This window comes from Cyprinodon tularosa, unplaced genomic scaffold (genome assembly GCF_016077235.1).
Source record: "Cyprinodon tularosa strain WSP-4 unplaced genomic scaffold, ASM1607723v1 ctg1326, whole genome shotgun sequence".
Lineage (NCBI taxonomy): Eukaryota > Metazoa > Chordata > Actinopteri > Cyprinodontiformes > Cyprinodontidae > Cyprinodon > Cyprinodon tularosa.
This window is the reverse complement of record NW_024038144.1, coordinates 36,324-55,044: the sequence shown is the minus strand read 5'-3', so window position 1 is coordinate 55,044 and position 18,721 is coordinate 36,324. Positions and strand designations below refer to the sequence as shown.

General features: G+C 40.3%; 1 protein-coding gene across 1 annotated transcript in view; it reads right to left on the bottom strand.

The window, feature by feature from the left end:
- LOC119778389 (transmembrane protein KIAA1109 homolog) overlaps window positions 1–18,517 on the bottom strand; it is a 41,560-nt gene extending 23,043 nt beyond the window's left edge. The window contains exons 1-12 of the mRNA XM_038277579.1: window positions 18,362–18,517; window positions 13,225–13,348; window positions 12,481–12,597; window positions 11,019–11,097; window positions 10,874–10,938; window positions 8,346–8,520; window positions 8,189–8,270; window positions 7,907–8,100; window positions 7,566–7,645; window positions 6,680–6,830; window positions 6,170–6,326; window positions 5,768–5,846 (exon numbers count right to left, since the gene is read on the bottom strand). Of these exons, the coding sequence (XP_038133507.1) occupies window positions 5,768–5,846; window positions 6,170–6,326; window positions 6,680–6,830; window positions 7,566–7,645; window positions 7,907–8,100; window positions 8,189–8,270; window positions 8,346–8,520; window positions 10,874–10,938; window positions 11,019–11,097; window positions 12,481–12,597; window positions 13,225–13,318 (1,273 nt within the window). The 5' untranslated portion in view covers window positions 13,319–13,348; window positions 18,362–18,517. The remainder of the gene's footprint in view (window positions 1–5,767; window positions 5,847–6,169; window positions 6,327–6,679; window positions 6,831–7,565; window positions 7,646–7,906; window positions 8,101–8,188; window positions 8,271–8,345; window positions 8,521–10,873; window positions 10,939–11,018; window positions 11,098–12,480; window positions 12,598–13,224; window positions 13,349–18,361) is intronic.
- Window positions 18,518–18,721: the final 204 nt, after the last annotated feature.

Sequence of the window (18,721 nt, the reverse complement as noted above, 5' to 3'; positions counted from 1 at the left end):
AGGGGAAACTTCCTGCTGGCATGAGAACTCATTGCAACATTCTCTGAAATACTTGTGTGGACAATGGGGGCGGGGCTAAAAGACCCACATCTCACCACTGCCTGATTTTTAAAGTGAACAATTCCAAAAAGTAAAAAGAGAAGTTTGAAGACGTTTCTCTTCCCATCCAGGAAGCTTTATTAATTCAAAATGTCAGAAATAGCGTTTAGTTCCACTTTTTATCCAGCAGCGCAACAAAGCCTGGTTTTAGTTTAGAAAACATCCAAAAAGAAACGGATGAACGGGTCCCCCCCCTTTGGAATGGGGAGTCGTATAGCGTCTTTGTTAGCCTGTAATGCCCCATACCTGTCTGTGTCTCTGAAAGGGGGGTGAATAGAGGGAATTGTTGGCCTGGCTGAACAGGCGAGGTGTTATGTTCCCCTGTAAAGGGAACGTTAAAAGGGAAATCACCCCCTTTTTCTGACCATTTGTATTGAAAAAGCTTCCTGGATGGGAAGCGAAACGTCTTCAAGCTTGGAAACAAAGTCCGTGACCTGGATGACTGAGAATCTTCACCAGCAAAGTGAACAATCTCAACAAAACTGATAAATAAATAAAGGTTAACCACCAGAGGAGTTGATTTCTATGAGGGAATCGAAAGATGAAAAAAAAAAAAGTCTTTCCATCACTCGTGATTTTAAAGTTTAGATCGTTTTGTTTTTGGTGATAAATGCTGCAACTGTTAGGCAACTTAACCACAGCAGTTCAAACATGTTAAGAATGTGCCTTCCTGTGGCTTTTTTAATGTGTAATTAACACTTTTTGCTCCTGTTGTTAAAAACATGTTTGTAAAGTTTTCCATGGATATGATGATGAAATCTGATGCTTCTGGTCTTTTTATATAAAATGGTCCTTTCAGCAAAATGAGACAAATTCTTTGCATTTTGTTGTGTTTTAGATGGAACTTGGGGCCGTAGGCAACTGCCTAGTAAAGCCTAACGTTAAATCCCTCCCAGCATTATAATGGAGGATGGGGAATGGGAAACAATATGTATTGGATGTCATAAGGGTATTAATAGCAACACCTGGAAGGAATTTGACTGGAAGATGAAGACAAGGTTCTTTAAGACACCCTTAGTGATCTCTAAATTTGTAGATAACCCAGCTGCGATGTACTGCTGGAGAGAATGTGGAGGGATTGGCGACCACCTGCACATATTCTGGGATTGCCCAATGATGCTCCCTTACTGGAGGGGGGTAAAGAGTGAGATAGACAGGGTTCTGGGTACTGACTTGCCGTTCACTCTGAGACAGTTTCTTTTGGACCTAAATCCTGAGGACAAGTACTCCAGAGATCAAAAGTATTTACTACATATTCTACTGATGACTGCTAGAAAAATGGTAACGATAAAATGGAGGAATGCACTGCCTCCTATGGTTGCACAGTGGAAGCAGAAAGTGAAGGAGGTTTATGGAATGGAGGATTTATCTGCCCAATTACAACTGAAGTTTGATGTTTTTGTAAAGAGATGGTTACCTATAGAGAGATTTATTTCCAATTGAACTGAAAGTTTATCCGTCCATTTTATCAGTCAGCTTCATGGATGCAGGATTTTCTTTTACTTGCTCTCAGTCATACACTGTTACATAATCTATGTGCCAAGGAATGTTTTGCAATGTGTGTTCTTGTTTATGTTTATTTAAAAAGCAAATATACAAAGTTAAAAAAAAAAAAAATCCCTCCCAACATAACGCTAACTGTTAGCTACAAGGCTCTGCTCTCAGTGAAAGAAAACTGGAGCCAACAGTCCAGTGTTGCCAACTCTGTTATATTTGGTGACTTTCAGATCCTTCAAACAACTTTTTGTTTTAAAAAAAGCAGCTGGAGAAAATCTGATGACTTTTCGGTGTTTTTACCAGTTTAGCGCCCTCTGGTGGAAGCAGCCATCGCTCCGTTACCGTCTGATAACACTCACTGCTTCCCACAGCTGTGTCTCACTACGGAGAGCCGTTTCATTCGAAATTAAATAAATTCTGCCATCAATAAATATTCTATCAAATAAATATCCCCATGAAATAAAATGATTTATTATATTTGACGTCGCTGAACTCTAACCAGCGCCACCCGACAGATAAAACTCTGCCCCCGCATCAACACTGCAAAAATGATCTAGAAATGAGTAAAAATTTCTTAAATTAAGTGTATTCACCCTTAATTTGAGCAGGTAAACGAGGTAGTTTGCCAATGGAATGAGTATTTTTACTCTTAAAATAAGATAATTAGGTAATATGCACTTGAAATAAGACGATGCAATTCTGTTTTCTAATTTTAAGTGTAAATTGTCTTGTTCCATTGTCAAAATGTCTCTTTTATCTCCTCAATTCAAGAACAAATGCACTTATTATAAGAGAAAATGACTTATCTAGATTTAGATTTTTTGCAGTCAAAAAATAACAGGAAATAAAAGGAGTTAAACAAAAGTGTCACAAAATAATACTACATGATTATATAATAAAATAATTGTTTTTACTTTTTTTATTTCATGGTGATTTATATTTTATGGAATATTTATCAATAGCAACGTTTTATTTATTTATTGAATAATGAATGAAACGGCTCTCCATACCTCACAGGCTGCTGCCTCGTTCTAAACTCCTGCATGCAGCCAGAAAAACAGCAAAGCTGCTCCGTTTCCAGCTGATCTCATAGATTAGAAAACATGATATGAATATAATGGAAATATTGTTTTAATCTACACTCTTATTTCTTCTCTAACTGCTGCACTAAATTTATGACCTAATTTCCAGAGCTTGACTGACTGATTCCTCCCATTTACCATCTGTTGGGTAGAAATAGATCTTTGCATCACGGATTCAGGTTAAAGATCAACATTTATCATAATTTCATCCACGAAGGCCACCGCAGCTTCAGAAGCAATCCGTCAGAAAACTCTGGACTGGTTTGACTGGGAAACATGGAGCTGAAAACAAACGGACCAGATGCAGCGACCGGAAGAAAAATTTTTTTATCGTTTTTATTTCTGACTCAAAGCAAGAAAACAAGCTTTGATGGATCACAGCCCCACAGGCAGACACTTTATTGCAGATATAATTTAATATTCTTTTTTGTGGATTATTATGAACCAAAGGAGACTTCACATCCCTGGAACTGATAAATGGGACATTTGAAGCCAGGCAGGACAGCCAAAGATTTATATTTGGTCATAAACAAAAACCTACTTAAAGGTGGATCGTTAGACTGGTTTGATCGTTTGATGATTTTGTTGAGACAGTTTGGCTACGTTTACACAGTTTCTTTTTTTTTTTGCGTTGCCGTTCACATTTCCAAATATATGCGACTTGTATGTGATCTCCTGTGTGAACTGAATTCATACAGCTTACATGTCCCACATGCGCAGTAGAGGACGAAATGACATTTTTTAAGACTTTTAATGCCACTTGAAATAAAAATTTAAGACCAAATTCACAAGAAACCCCTGCTTGCGACAACTTAACCCAAAGGTTTATTTTAACATAAACCACTGCACTAATGGTTCAAATGTTGAAAAGCTTCCCATACAGGAAGAAAGCTAAAAACACACAAATGACAGATATATTTGAACAATTATTTAACTGAATTCACAAACTTTGTTTTAGCAGGGAACAAAACAAATCAGTTTTAAAGCCCCAACATAACCAGTGCTAAGTCTTTTTAGCAGCTATTTTTCTTTGTATGGTTTTCTTAGTGTGTTTGATTTGGTGATAAGTGGAGGCGTTGCAGAGACAAGGGTGGAACTAAACTGAGAAATACCGGCTGTTTCTCTCTAACTCCATTTTGACGCTTTGTGTTTCGTGCTTCGCATGTGCGACTCCACTGCCTTAATTCCCATCGTTCTGAGCTTGATTGACTTCTTGCATAAATCCACTGAGCCTCATGTATGTTCCCTGGTTTTAGCCATGGAGAAAACTCTTGGCTGGAGACAATTTTGGTTACATTTACACTTGCTCATATTTTCCAGACAAAAAGACAAATGTCCCGGCCGCAACAACGCTTATATTGGTTCCGCTATTGGGACGGAACCAGTAATGGCGAGCAGTTATTTTTTTTTTAAATAATAAAAAAAGTTGTCAATTTTAACGTTTTATTTAGATTACAAAAATAAATCGGAATAAAAATAATCCTATGTATGATAAAAATTAAGACCTACGAAAGACTTATTTAAGACATTTTAATACCAATTAAGGCCTTAGTTTTATTTTGAAGAATTCATGCCTTTTAAGACGTTTTAAGGACCCGCGGGAACCCTGCATAAGCAAGGATGCTCTGTGTTTATGGAAGTAAACAATGTTGGTAGCGCTGGAGAACATCTAGCGATCTTTCCCAGATGGTTAAACATAAATACTACTCTCCGCATCATGGTTGTCATTTTTCTTGCTGCTTCTGCACAGCGAGACGCAGAATTGTGACCTTCGTCGGGTATTAATGCCGTTCAGGTTGGATGAATGCGACTTGGCTGTTCGGACCCGGGTTTATACAGGAATGAGTGACTCTAATTTAATACTTTTTAATGCTCTTAGAAATACTTTTAATGCCACCAACAGGTACCCGTCGACAGTCTGCAGCCATGTCCCGAGTTCCTCTTTTCCAGCCAGTTTTGTTGAATTAGCATTTTCCCATTCTCTACCTTTTTTTTCTGACTCAAGCTTCTTTTCCAAACATATGGCTTTGCGATCAACCGGAATCAGTTCTGCGCAAATATATCGCAATATAATATATCTGATAGAATTGTTTTTATAAGCTTATTCTTTTTTTTTTTTTAAAGAAAGCATTTTAAATGCCACAATAATCACATTTTATGACTTTTAGTGATTTTTAATGACCCGTGGAAACCCTGCAGACACAGGTTGCATTTGAAAAGATCAGATTCGAATCGAATTCAGGACCACAGCGCCAAGTGTGGGTTGGAAAAAAAGGGATCTGTGTTGGCCCTGGCCAACAATAAGACAGGTTATTGAGTCAGATATGTGGCGGGTAAGGTTTGGTTAATTGAAAGGTTTTTATCTTTTACTGTGGAAATGGGTTTAACTAACATTTAAGCTCACATTAAAACATCTCTGTAGTGTGGAGACTAGATATCTGAGACGACGGTTCTGCTGCTGAAGCTTCTCAGAAATGTTATTAGCACCCAGAACAGTAGGGCGAAGTTCCGTATCCATTCTTTGGCTGCCTTGTGTGTCAAGTGTCACAGTTGCTAGGCAACAGAGAGTATGGGCGGGGAAAGCCAGAGAAGGCTGGACTTTGACACTGAATGATTTTTTTTTGCCATTTTCGGGACGATTCTCCAGGCCTGCGAGAATTTTTCCATCGGGCCGACTTTTAGCCTCAACGGGCGTCTATCCCTTTAGTCATGAACAAAAAAAAACAAAACTATTCTTTGAAGCGTATGGTGATCTGACTTGAAATTGTTTTATTTTGTACATGACCAAAGGGATACACGCCTGTTGAGGTAGTTTAAAGTCTATTTTTTGGACAAAACTATACATAAACACATGAGAATGGGTATGTTGATCTGACAGAACACAGACTGACTCTGGTTCTCCCACTGAGACTCCTCTCTGCTGTTTGCTGACTTATTAGCGTTTCCACCATGTTTACCCAGAGCTAAAGCTAAAGTCATACCATAAGGAGAACTAATAAAAGGTAGAATAAGTGGTTCTAGGATCCATACATCTAACCTGGAGCCGTGGAGATGTTTACTTCTGTTTCTGCTGTGAAACACCTACTTACCATTCTCTCCCACAGTCATGGGGATGTTGACTTCCAGGTACGAGCCTGCGCCTACATTCACATGGATGGCATTGGTTTCCTAGTAACAGCGATGAAGACGGAGCAGAGGGGGGGGGAAGACAAACAGAGACGTCTCATTATCACAGACTAAAAATAAAAGAGACACCTAACCTGAAGACAAAACGCTGAAAGCAGGGAAGGAAAAAGGACGATCGTCTTCGTCTAAAGCCTGTTCCTGTTTCTTTATTCGGCGTGCCTTTCACATCCTCAGCTTAAGGAGGACGGTTTCAGATAGAATAAAACGCCAACATCACTAACTGAAAGGTTGGCGAGGCTCAGAGACAAAGAGGAGCCCCTCGGCACAGACAGGAAGTGGGATCAAACAAGGCAGCAGTCAGTCACCCTGTTTTTGGTGAACAGCAGGTCGATGGTGGCGTCGGCGATGATGTTCATGCGGAGCTCGAAGGCTTGGATCTGTCTGGGTTTTCCCGGCTGTGGGACCTCGCTCACGTCCATGACCTGGTAGTCGGCCGGGAGGAAGAACTTCCAGAGGGAATCCCTGCAGAGACAAACGTTCCTCACTTCCAGAGCGACTCAAACATGTCATGATGCAAACAGAATGGTTACAGTTACAGTCCACGCCATCGGTTTATTTGGTCCAACAGCTGGGGGGGAACGGTAGACTAGCAACACTAAGGTCTGGGGTTCAAATCCCAGATGCCAGTATGCTTATAAACAAAGATCAATTCCAATAAAAACAGAGTTGAGGGGCATTTTGGAGATTAATTAATGGTAATGAAACAATTATAACTTTTTTTCTTTTTAGATTTTCATGTAACCAATGGAAGTTTTTTTTCCCTCAATATTCAGCTTAAGGATCAGATTCAGCCGAGATCTGATTGGTCTGCTCACCTCTGCCGGTCGGCCCACGGTCCGTAGTTAAAGTCGGTTCCTTTACCACAAACAATGTCGAGCCCCCAGCATGGAGGAAGGTCCTGCAGTTTATCTTCCTCGCTGCTCGTCTCTGCCTCCCCCCCTCCCTCCTGCTCCAACGGGACCAGACCTGATGGGGGGTTAAGAGAAGCACAGAGGTCGCGAGTTTACAAGGAAGCAAGAAAGGAAGGAAGGAAAGAAGGAAGCAAGGAAGGAAGCAAGGAAGGAACAAAGCAATAAAGGAAGCAAGAAAGGAAAGAAGGAAGCAATGAAGGAAGGAAGGAAAGAAGGAAGCAATGAAGGAAGGAAGGAAAGAAGGAAGCAATGAAGGAAGGAAGGAAAGAAGGAAGGAAGGAAGGAAGGAAGGAAAGAAGGAAGGAAGGAAGGAAGGAAGGAAGGAAGGAAGGAAGGAAGGAAGGAAGGAAGGAAGGAAGGAAGGAAGGAAGGAAGGAAGGAAGGAAGGAAGGAAGGAAGGAAGGAAGGAAGGAAAGAAGGAAGGAAAGAAGGAAGGAGGAAAGATGGAAGGAAAGAAGGAAGCAATGAAGGAAGGAATGAAAGAAGGAAAGAAGGAAGGAGGAAAGATGGAAGGAAAGAAGGAAGCAATGAGGGAAGGGAGGAAGGAAAGAAGGAAGCAATGGAGGAAGGAAGGAAAGAAGGAAGCAATCAAGGAAGGAAGGAAAGAATGAAGGAAGGAATGAAGGAAGGAAAGAAGGAAGCAATGAAGGAAGGAGGAAAGAAGGAAGCAATGAAGGAAGGAGGAAAGAAGGAAGCAATGAAGGAAGGAGGAAAGAAGGAAGCAATGAAGGAAGGAGGAAAGAAGGAAGGAAAGAAGGAAGGTAGGGTTTTTGTGAGGAGCAAAGCCCACCTGGTTCGTCCTGGTAGTAGTAGATGTCAACGTCGTTGGACTGCATCACCACGAAGCCTTCGCCCATCAGTCGGGGGGGTCTGTGTTGAAAGTGGAACATCAGAATCCTCTGCGGTTCCCAGTGATTTAGTTTATTAGAAAATCCAGACTACATTTTCTGTTGCTGCTTCATTCTCATTTTACCTCCTACCTTTATTGTTGCCACAGACACCAAATAAAACAGGACGCATAGAAAATAACGCATTAAGAGAAGCCAGTTCAGGCCTCCTGCTATTAAAGAGGAAACCAGGAGGGAAAGGAGAGTTCTGATGAAACATCATCCAAACATCAGAGGAACTCACTCGTCGTTCTGCATTCCCAGGTAGCGCGGACTGGGAACCAGCATGACGCGCACGTTCTCCAGCGATCCTTTCACGATGTGCATGTACTGGTCCAGGTGGCTGGACGGCGGCTTGGTGGCGTACGTAAGGAAGGCGTCTTCAAAGTTCACACACAGCGTCTGAGGGAGGTGGTGGTTCCCGAACGCCACGCGGCCCTACAGGAGAAACGCAGAACCAGAACGCAACACGTGAGTTTCTGAGCGGAGGACAGATCCACAAACAGAGGGGGGAGGGGGGGCTTACCGTGCTGATGTTGAGTTTAATCACAGGGATGAGGGATCGCCATGACGACGTGGGCTCTGGACTCTCCGCACTGATGTTCACACTGCAGAAGACAGATTCTCAGCTGAAATCATCTGAGGAACGAAGGGAAGACAAACCCGGCGGGCTGCGGACGGACCTCTCCAGGGGTTCGGCCCGCTCCTCCTGTCCCCGCTCCTCCTCCTTCTTGGTGGTGAGAAGCGTGGGCTCCAGGCCAAACGTCTCCTGAAGCCGCGCGTAGAGGTCGGTCCGGTTGTAGACGTGAAACTCGAAGCCGTTGACCGTCACATAAAGCCTGGTCTCTGCTTTTGGATCTGTCCGGGTAGGAAGGCAAAAAACGTTACTCTCAAAACTTTTTTTAGTTCAAAAATGTTTTTTAAAGTTTTATTTCTGGATTGCATTTTTTTTATTCAAATTAAAAAAACATTATTTGCTTGAAACAATAATAGAAAAGCAGGTTCCCTCCCCAAACTAGAGGAAAGCCCGCACCCATAAGTGAAGGGAGAGCAACGTGGAAAAATTCATTAAACTTAAGGAAAATAAAAGATATTTTAGAGATAGAACTTCTCACATTTGAATGGAAGCTAAAAAAGTAAAATATGAAAAATATATTTTTTTAAATCAGGGTTCTTACAACACAAGGCAAGTTAAATTCAAGACTATTTAAGACTTTATAATGCCACTTGAAATAAAAATTTCAATTTACCAAATTTACAAGAAACACAAGAAAAGCCTGCTTGTAACAACTTAACCCAAAGGTTTATTTTAACATAAACCACTGCACTAATGGTTCAAATGTTGAAAAGCTTCCCATACAGGAAGAAAGCTAAAAACACACCAATGACAGATATATTTGAACAATTATTTAACTGAATTCACAAACTTTGTTTTAGCAGGGAACAAAACTAATCAGTTTTAAAGCCCCAACATAACCAGTGCTAAGTCTTTTTAGCAGCTATTTTTCTTTGTATGGTTTTCTTAGTATGTTTGATTTGGTGATAAGTGGAGGCGTTGCAGAGACAAGGGTGGAACTAAACTGAGAAATACCGGCTGTTTCTCTCTAACTCCATTTTGACGCTTTGTGTTTCGTGCTTCGCATGTGCGACTCCACTGCCTTAATTCCCATCGTTCTGAGCTTGAATGACTTCTTGCACTAAATCCACTGAGCCTCATGTATGTTCCCTGGTTTTAGCCATGGAGGAAACTCTTGGCTGGAGACTATTTTGGTTACATTTACACTTGCTCATATTTACCAGACAAAAAGTTAATGGTGCATCTCCCAAATGTCCCGGCCGCAACAACGCTTTATTGGTTCCGCTATCGGGACGGAACCAATAATGTCGAGCCGTTATGTTTTTTTTAAATAAAAAAAAAAAAAGACAATTTTAATGTTTTATTTAGATTACAAAAATAAATCTTAATAAAAATAATCCTATTTATGATGTTTTAAAAATTAAGACCTACGAAAGACTGATTTAAGACATTTTAATACCAATTAAGGCCTTAGTTTTATTTTGAAGAATTCAATGCCTTTTAAGGCTTTTTAAGGCCCCGCGGGAATCCTGTTAATTGAAAACCTTTCAAAGGTTCAGTTTTGTATGGAGTTAGATTGGTCTCAATTTTCACAAATACACATGATTCATACGTGCAAAGAACGATTCACGCAAGCACAAAAAAATCCACACACACGTTAAACACAAATTAAACTATAAAGTACCGGTAGTCTTTAAACTTCACTGTATTTGTGTGTGGATTTTTGAGACTCTCCTGACGTGCCTCGTGAGACCATCCTGATCTCGCGAGTTTTCAAGGTTTCACTCGCAGATCAGTCTGGAGACTCTCCGTTAAAGAAAGTTTGGAGCCGTTCACCAAACGAACGTCCAATCAGCGTTGGCTTTGAGGCGGGTTGAGGTGTGACGCAACGAGAAGCGCAACAGTTCAATCTAAAGAACATGGCGGCTTCAGCCGATGAAACTAGCGTTAGCGTGGCTATCGAGCAAGTTTTATGGGAATTACAGAGTATTTTTTCACTGAAAGAAGAGCAAAACACTGCTCTGGAGGCTTTTCTCAGAGGAAAATATGTTTTTGCTCTTCTCCTGACTGGTTTCACCAAGAGTTTGATCTATCAATTGGCTCCTCTTCGTCGTCGCTCTGTTAGTACGTCATATGCTTCGTTGATCCGATTGGTTTATTTGGCCCGTCTATCACCAACATAGGCCAATCAGCTAACCAGTATTTTCGCCCCTTCCCAAAATTACTTAAACGGAAGGTTTCCAGATGGATATGCGGAGCAAATCCATCTGGCGGAGTCAGGTTATTCCTGACGTGCCTCGATACACAAATGCATTTTTTGCATCGCAGAGCTCCCTTGTATAAGCCAATCACTAGAAACTACTCCAGGTGGGATGACGCCCCCAGATCCCACATCCTGCTGGATTTTTTTGTGCTTGCATGAATTGTGCTGCGAGTCTGTGGATTTTTTTGTTTTTGTGTGAATCATGCTGTGCATGCATGAATCACATCTGTGAAAATGGAGACAGATCTATCTCCATAATTTTCCCCATTTTCAAACTGTGCTCTTTGCTTGCACCAATGGAGCAAAATCCCCTGCTAATATATTCATGTGTTAGAGAGGTCTGTCTTGAATATCTCTGCAGCCAAACTCACCGTGCTGCTTCTGCTTCGGGTTGTACATTTTCCACCAGCGAAATATGAGAAAGCCGTCCTGAATCCTGCAACAGAGCGAGAGAGAGAGCAGCCGGTGAGCAGAGAGCCGAAGACCGATAAAGGGGATTTGGACGCTAGCGGTGACCTGATGGACATGTCCTGGTTGATGTAGTAGACCTCTCTGAACATGACTTTTCCTGACAGAACTGAGAAGGAGAAGGAACCTGTGGACATGAAGACATTGTTAACATGATGAGCTTAAAAACAACCTCAGTGAAAATCATGATGCGGCATAAACGTACGTTTATTTATTCAAACCTTTTCAAGGGCCTTGAACATTTTGTTTTAAAATTCACAAACTTTCAAGGATATCAAGGACCCTTGGGAACCCCACAAACAGCAGCCGAGGATTGGTTTAGAAAATATTTTCAAATCTTTATAACATTTATTTTATCCTGAGCTATCTCTATAGTTCTGCTGCTATAGGCTTAGACTGCTGGAGGACATAGGGACCCCTTTTTCATCATATCTCTATTCTCCCACTCTGCAGAATCTGTTAGTTCAATCTCTAACGTTCTGCTCTCTCTGCTTTTTCTCATAGTAGCTTCATCTGGTCTGTTCCTGTTTGGCTGTGACTCCATCCTGGAGAGAAATATCAGCTGTGCTGCTGCCATCAACAACTTTGTTTCTAGATGTTGGAGCTCGGCCTGTTTTCCAGTGTAGTCCTGTTTCTCTGACTGTGACTAACTGGATGTGCTCTCTTCATCCTCTGACATGGGAGCTGGCTCGGAGCTCGTCTGCCTGGCTGTGTGTTTCCTGGACGGGGCCGCCTGTGGAGCTGGTTGACAGTTGCCTTTTGTATCTATGCTTCTTTTTCTATGTCTGCTTCTGTCTCCTTGAACCCCAGTGGGCCTCAGCAGATGGCCGCTCACACTGAGCCTGGTTCTGCTGGAGGTTTCTTCCTGTTCAAAGGGAGTTTTTCCTCTCCACTGACGCTACCAGCATGCTTAGTGTGAGGGATTGCTGAAGAGTCAATGAGTCGAAGCAATCAGCTGGTTTTCCTTAGATAGAAAACTTTTAACCAACCTGACTGGATGATCTGATTGAATTGTTTCTGTAGAGTGACCTGAGATGAAGTGTGCTGTGAATTGGCGATATAGAAATAAACTGAACTGAACTGAATATTTTCATCCAAAGCTACATTAGAATGACTAAGAGCTGCTCAGCTTCATTGCCATGACAACCAGAAGCTTCGTAATGCTTCTGGGCGATGCTTTTAAGAAGGAGAAGAAACCTGATGGACTGACTGGGTCATTTATTAGCTGAACTCATTCCTGAGCTTCCTGATGCAGCTGGACCCGACCGACTGACTTCTTTAGAGATTTATGGACAAGCTAAAGGAAAACAGCCGTTTTCAGCAGCCCTTAGGACATAGAAATGGGAAGCTTGTTTTTGAGAGATGCCTTCCTCTAACAGGATTCGTTACTAAGCTTCTGTGACCCACTTAATGATTTTCTTTTAGCTCTGAAATCGTTCTGCCGTTTGTTTCCACAGACCCAGGCTAGAATTTTCCCCACTCAGATGTGTTCCTAAAGACTCAGCCATACCGATGTGAATGTAGCCATCCTTGTAAAGTCTGTTGATGATAAGGGTGAGGAAGAGGCCGATGTTGCGAGAGTTGTAGTAAGTTAAATAGATGATCCATCCACAGGACAGAATGGTGGCTGAAACAGAAGAAGAAACAAGTTCTGAGTCAATGGAAAGAGATTTTAAACAAGCTCCATCTTTTATCAGGGATCTGAAATGACGCAGAGGAAAGGCTTAGACTGCTGGAGGACATAGGGACCCCTTTTTCATCATTCTGCTTCATTCTATCTCTATTCTCCCACTCTGCAGAATCTGTTAGTTCAATCTCTAACGTTCTGCTCTCTCTGCTTTTTCTCATAGTAGCTTCATCTGGTCTGTTCCTGTTTGGCTGTGACTGCATCCTGGAGAGAAATATCAGCTGTGCTGCTGCCATCAACACCTTTGTTTCTAGATGTTGGAGATCAGCCTGGTTTTCAGTGTTTAGTCCCGTTTCTCTCCTAGCCATAGCTACAAGCTCAGATTTTTACTGTGAATAACTGTATCTTCTCTCTTTCATCCTTTGACATAAAAACCGAATCAGAACTAATTTGTTTAACCATTTCTATCCCAGACAGAACCACCTGTGGAGCTAGTTTACCGTTAGCGTTTCCAACATAGAACGGAGTACAGTAAAACTAAATAAAAATCAAACAAGGACATGAATAAGAAAGAAAATCCATCTTTGAACAGGTGTTAGCGCCGCAGTGAGAGGTTGAATCTCTTACCAACAAGCAGCCAGATGAAGTTCGAATCGTGCTCATTAAGATAATCATCCAGCTCCCCGATGGTGGGGAAGGAGGCGTTTTTAGAACCATCCATGGCTACCGGTGCTCAGTTAAGCACAGAGAACTACAAATCAAAAGAAATGCAAGTTTAACAGATATGCATCAATTGAAGGGTTCATGTTCAATTAAACTTCTGATTAGGGATGCACGATATTGGGATTTTGGCCGATATCCGATATGCTGATATTTTAAAACTCGTGTAGCCGATAACCGATATCGATACCGATGTTAAAGCTGGACAAAAATAAGTAGTCATTGAAAATAGCAGTTTTATTATCCATTTCTGACACTTTGAAAAATAATAAACTCAAATATATTTTCATATGCTGACATCAAATTGATTTTTAAAAACGCGGTATCGATCTATTTTACTTTCAAAATCTCGTGAAATTTCATCGTTCTGTTACAAACTCTCGTGATATTTTGCAAATTCTTGTAAGATGTTGTTAGTAAAATAGATCGATACCGCGTCAATATATCAACATATAAAAATATGGCAACATTTGGTGAATTTTCGGGGGATTTCGTAGCATAACGATGACATATAGCAATATTTCATTAATAAAAGAGATTGATATTTTGTTTTTAAATGGCAATATATCAGCATATGAAGATATTGGGATATTTTAATGGATCAATATTTTTTCCCTCGTCTTTAGAAGTTTTTAAGTCTGTAAAAAAGAAGTTTTTGAGGAAGAAGAAGTAGTATTTTTTTTTTTTTTTAGACTTTAGAAACTCAGAAGCTGATCAAATATCGGGTTAAATATCGGTGGGGTGGCCGATGTCCGATATTCAGTTTTAAGGCCGATACCGATAGGGGGACGATTATATCGTGCATCCCTAATGCTGATATTAAACAGGAAATAAAAACAGAGCTGCCATGTGATATAAAAAAAAAAAAAAACATGAGTAAACCAATAAATACGAGCATGAAAATAAAACTCAAAGGAAATCAAATGATCACATTGCTGAATGTACAAGCGATAACCCATTTTCAACGCCATGCAGTCCAATAAGAAACAGGCCCACAGCATCAAACATCCTCCGCCGTGCTTATTAACTGACCCAAGAAGCTTTTCCTGATCCTTTTTCAGAACTGGGACACATTTCACACAGCAGGGTTAGTGGTGATCCAGAGTAAGTTCTGGGGTCAATCCCTGCATACTCTGCCTTTTCCATTCCAGAAAACTAGGACGCCATTACCTCTATACAAACATATTCTGCTGAATCAGCAGCAGGAAGCTGCCATCTCAGCACCAGAAGACGTGTTCTTTACAAACTGTTATACAAACATGGCCACTTCTCTGCAACTTTCTCTGGTTGTAAAAACTACCAAACTCCACGGCCCCTGAATGGTGCATGATGCGCAACTCTGTGCGTAATCAAAACAGCATGCATGTGTTGAACAGGCTGAGGGCCTCTACAGGAGGATTACTGTTTACATGAGTCTAAAGCTGCTGGGAGGCTGCAGAGTGCTTATTCACATTTATTCAGTGTACAAATAGGGACAAATCCGCTCCTAATCCCCCTGAAATGACGCAGAGGAAAACCCCCAAAGCTCTAATCAATCTTTGCACTTGATCAACTCTTCCATGGATCTCAAAGCTACATTTATCAACTTGTTAGATTTAGTAATCAATGTTCAACACGCAGAGATCGACCCATAGAGGCTTTTTTTATTCCATTGCTGATGCCAATTATTTGACATCAGTCTAAATTTCATCCCTGATATGAGCTCCTGATATTTTCAGGCTGATTCTTAGAGCATATGTTGCTTTTTCTTCCTCAATTTACGGGATAAAAATGACTGCATGATAGCAAATGTTATACAAGTCTTATTTTGAACCAAAATAAAACATTAATTACCAATTTAAACTAAATATTAGGCCTGAAAATAACAATCATAATTGTACTTTATTGATCTCAATATGGATATCTGCTATCAACCCATTCCCTTGGGGAGTAATGGGCTGCCATTGTGTGGAGCCTGGGGAGCAGTGTGGGGTTAACAGTCTTGCTTATGGGCCCAGAGTGGAGGCTCTGGGAATCAAACTGGGGATCTGCAAATTTCTCAGAGCACAAGCGCACCCTGCTCTAACCGCTAGGCCAAGGATTATTTAGCTAATCAATTAATCTGTTGATTATTTTTTGATTAATCGATGAATAATCGGACAGCCAAGGTTTCCTTAAAGAAGATTTTTTACTAAATTAAACCAGATGAACATAAACATTTCCACTTGAGGAGTTCTGATAGAGCACCATGATGATCCAGATGAAAAGGTTATTATTTTTTTTATCTTAAATGCAAAAATGTTAATATATTCTTTATATAATTTAGGCATGATTACTAAGTGGGTCGCTCTGTCAGCTAAAGGCATGATTTGGAGTCTCTATACTCCAGCTAATGATTAATCGATTAGTTGACGATTATTTCAGAGATTCTATTTTTCTTTTTTTGTTTGACTGTTTATCCTGATTACTCAGATTAATCGTTTCAGCCCCACAAATCATACTAGATAGCGAATATCCTAAAGTTCCTTTGCGGTTTTCTCAGATTTGTTTTTTAAAAGTTATTAAGTTTTCATATTTTCTAATCTACGGAAGCTGAGGGCGGTTGTACCCGAGTTTTTGTTTTTCCTTTGCTTTCTCGAGACAATGACACAACTATCTCGTTAAACCATTTAATTGTTTTCTCGATACCAAATAATTATCTTGTTATCACAAGAAAACAGTTAGTTGAGCAGTCGCAGTACCGCATCTGAGCAAATAATCAATTTCCTTTTTCTTTTCAGTCATTTTCAGGTGGTGGCGGATGATTGGATTGGATGGAATACGGTAGAAACAAATCTGACTGTTTTTTTTTAAGGAAAAGCTTAAATCTGGACTCATTTTGGGGGTTAATGCATCTTATAGCTGTTCCAGGCGTAACACCGGGATGTTCAGAAAACACCTGGAGGCATAGGGCTAACTGCTTATGAATCAGAAGTGGAAGCAAAACATCAAACCAACAACGTCGTCTTGTTACCTGAAAGTTAAACACAGGATTATTTAAAGAATGACACATAGGCTGCCATGACTTATAAATCCTCCTGCTGTTATGCTATTGAAGGATGTAATAAGTTTTAACACAAACCAATCATCTCGTTATGATGAGAAAACAGCTGTCGTTATCTTTAGATAATAAGAAAATTAACTCGTTTTCTCAAGAAAACCACAGTGAAAAAGTATCTGAGTTACCCGACCGCTCAGGGCTTCCATACAAATCTTATTTTTTCAAACTATTTTTATTTATTTTCAAACTGCTCTTTAAAGATTGCAGTCTTTTCACTCAAGCCAAATAGAAAGGTTTGTGCTGCGATGTATAAAAGTAATGCTGCTAACATCCAGTGGACCAATAGAAATGTTTTCCTTCTCACTTCAGATGAAACCCTGAGAACAGAACATAATCTGGAAAACCCGATTTAAAAAGAAAGCAATTTTTAAAACTCAATCTGAAACATTAAAAAAACAACATAAAATCTTAAAAATATAGTTTTGTTTTTTTTTTTTAAACATGACAGAAAGAATCTGAGAAAAACAACACAGTTACTGTAAAAAAAACATTCCTGAATATTTTTTTTTTTTCTTATTTGTATTTTCTTTGCTTGCAAAAATGAAGGAACCCATTTCACTCCATACAATGTGCATCTAATCTAAAGGGAATCTCGTCAAATCTTCACCAGTGACCAAATCCATTTCTGCTGCCTTGCAGACTTTCCCGTAAAGCAAGTTTGGGTTCTGAGGATATCAGGAGCTTCTGATGACTCAGCTGTTGGTTCAGCTCACTTTTGGTTTCTGAGCTGCTCAATCAGACAGATAAAGCTTTATGATGTCATTCAGGCTGCAGTAAATAACACCGAAGCTGGCATCTAATTTGAAGGATCATTTTTTTGGGGTGAACCAGTTTCAGGTTTCTGGCCGATCACTGATTACTGATCTTTAAAAAGCCAGAATGGAAATTCTGGTTTTGACAGAGATTGATTTTTCTTAAATAACTCACACTGTCAATTGTTATAAGATCACAAGACTCTGTTCTTACTAAAAAAATTTAATTCAGTTTATTTCTATAGCTCCAATTCACATCATGTCACCTCAAGGCACTTTACAGTTCACCACATCATCCAGTCAGATTATATCAGTTTTGTATCTAAGGAAAACCAGCTGATTGCATCGACTCGTTGACTCTAGCGACAGTGGAGAGGAAAAACTCCCTTTTAAACGGAAGAAACCTCCATCAGAACCAGGCTCAGTGTGAAAACTTTGAATCAATCTGACTGGATGATCTGGTGAACTGTAAAGTGCCTTTAGATGACATGTGTTGTGAATGGCGCTATAGAAATAAACTGAACTGGTTGAAATATCTTTAAACAATCTAACAGGAATTTGCAGTCAGGTAAAACTGAGCTGATAGTTTCACAATAAACATGTTTTCAACTGTAACTGAAATGTGTTTTGTCAAAACTTCAATACCTTTTTATTGCTAGGTTTGACTGAAGCATGCAGACAACTTCCGGGTGTCATAGGTAGAGCAGAATAATCTGGCCCCTTTTGATCCCTCCAGGTATTTAAGGTTGTTAACCAGAGATGATTAGAAGCAGCTAATAAACATCAAACATAGGGAACAGCTCTTTGCTGAATGAGGGTCAGAGGCTATCGTTAATCATCTCTGAGCAAAGAGCAGCAGGATATTTGGGGATATAAGGAACTGGGATATCCATGCTGGGCGTAAACAGGAAAGAAATATCAACTGTCGAACCATAAAATGAGGGATTAATTCCCTATTGCACCATTATGAACCGTATAAGAACCATTTCTATCAAACTTGAATTGAAACATTGATCAAAAGCGCAGCTAAACCATCCACAATAACCAGACTTGGCATTTCAGCCGTTAGACGGCAGAGCTTTTAAGCTAGCCAGTCCAACACCGATAATACTGAGGCTAGCTATTAGCATGCTAATGACAGCGGGCCGCAGCTAATGTCTCCTGTCGGTTTCGCCACACACTGAACACGCGTCTGTTATTAAGTGGAGCCTACCTTAATGCTCCAGGTACAGTTAGAGGTTTCATCCTGGCTTCAATTAACCAGGAGCAGCTGTCCGCCTGGCGCTTTTAACACCTAGCATCCTCTGCTCACTGTTTACATGGCTGGTTGCCAGTTAGCATCCCTCTTCCTGTTCTTACCGGAGCTGTCACAGGAAATGACCAATGGGGAACAAGCAACCGGCGAAAGGCTGACCAATAAAAAAAAAAATCTTTGCTGAGGCCACGCCCACAATAGATTTTCTGCCTATCAACATGAAGGTTTTTAATGGCAACGCTAGTGGAGGGTTATTTTTTTATATTTAACCTAAAAGCAAGAATAAACAGAGAAAAAATAGCCTTATATATCTATATT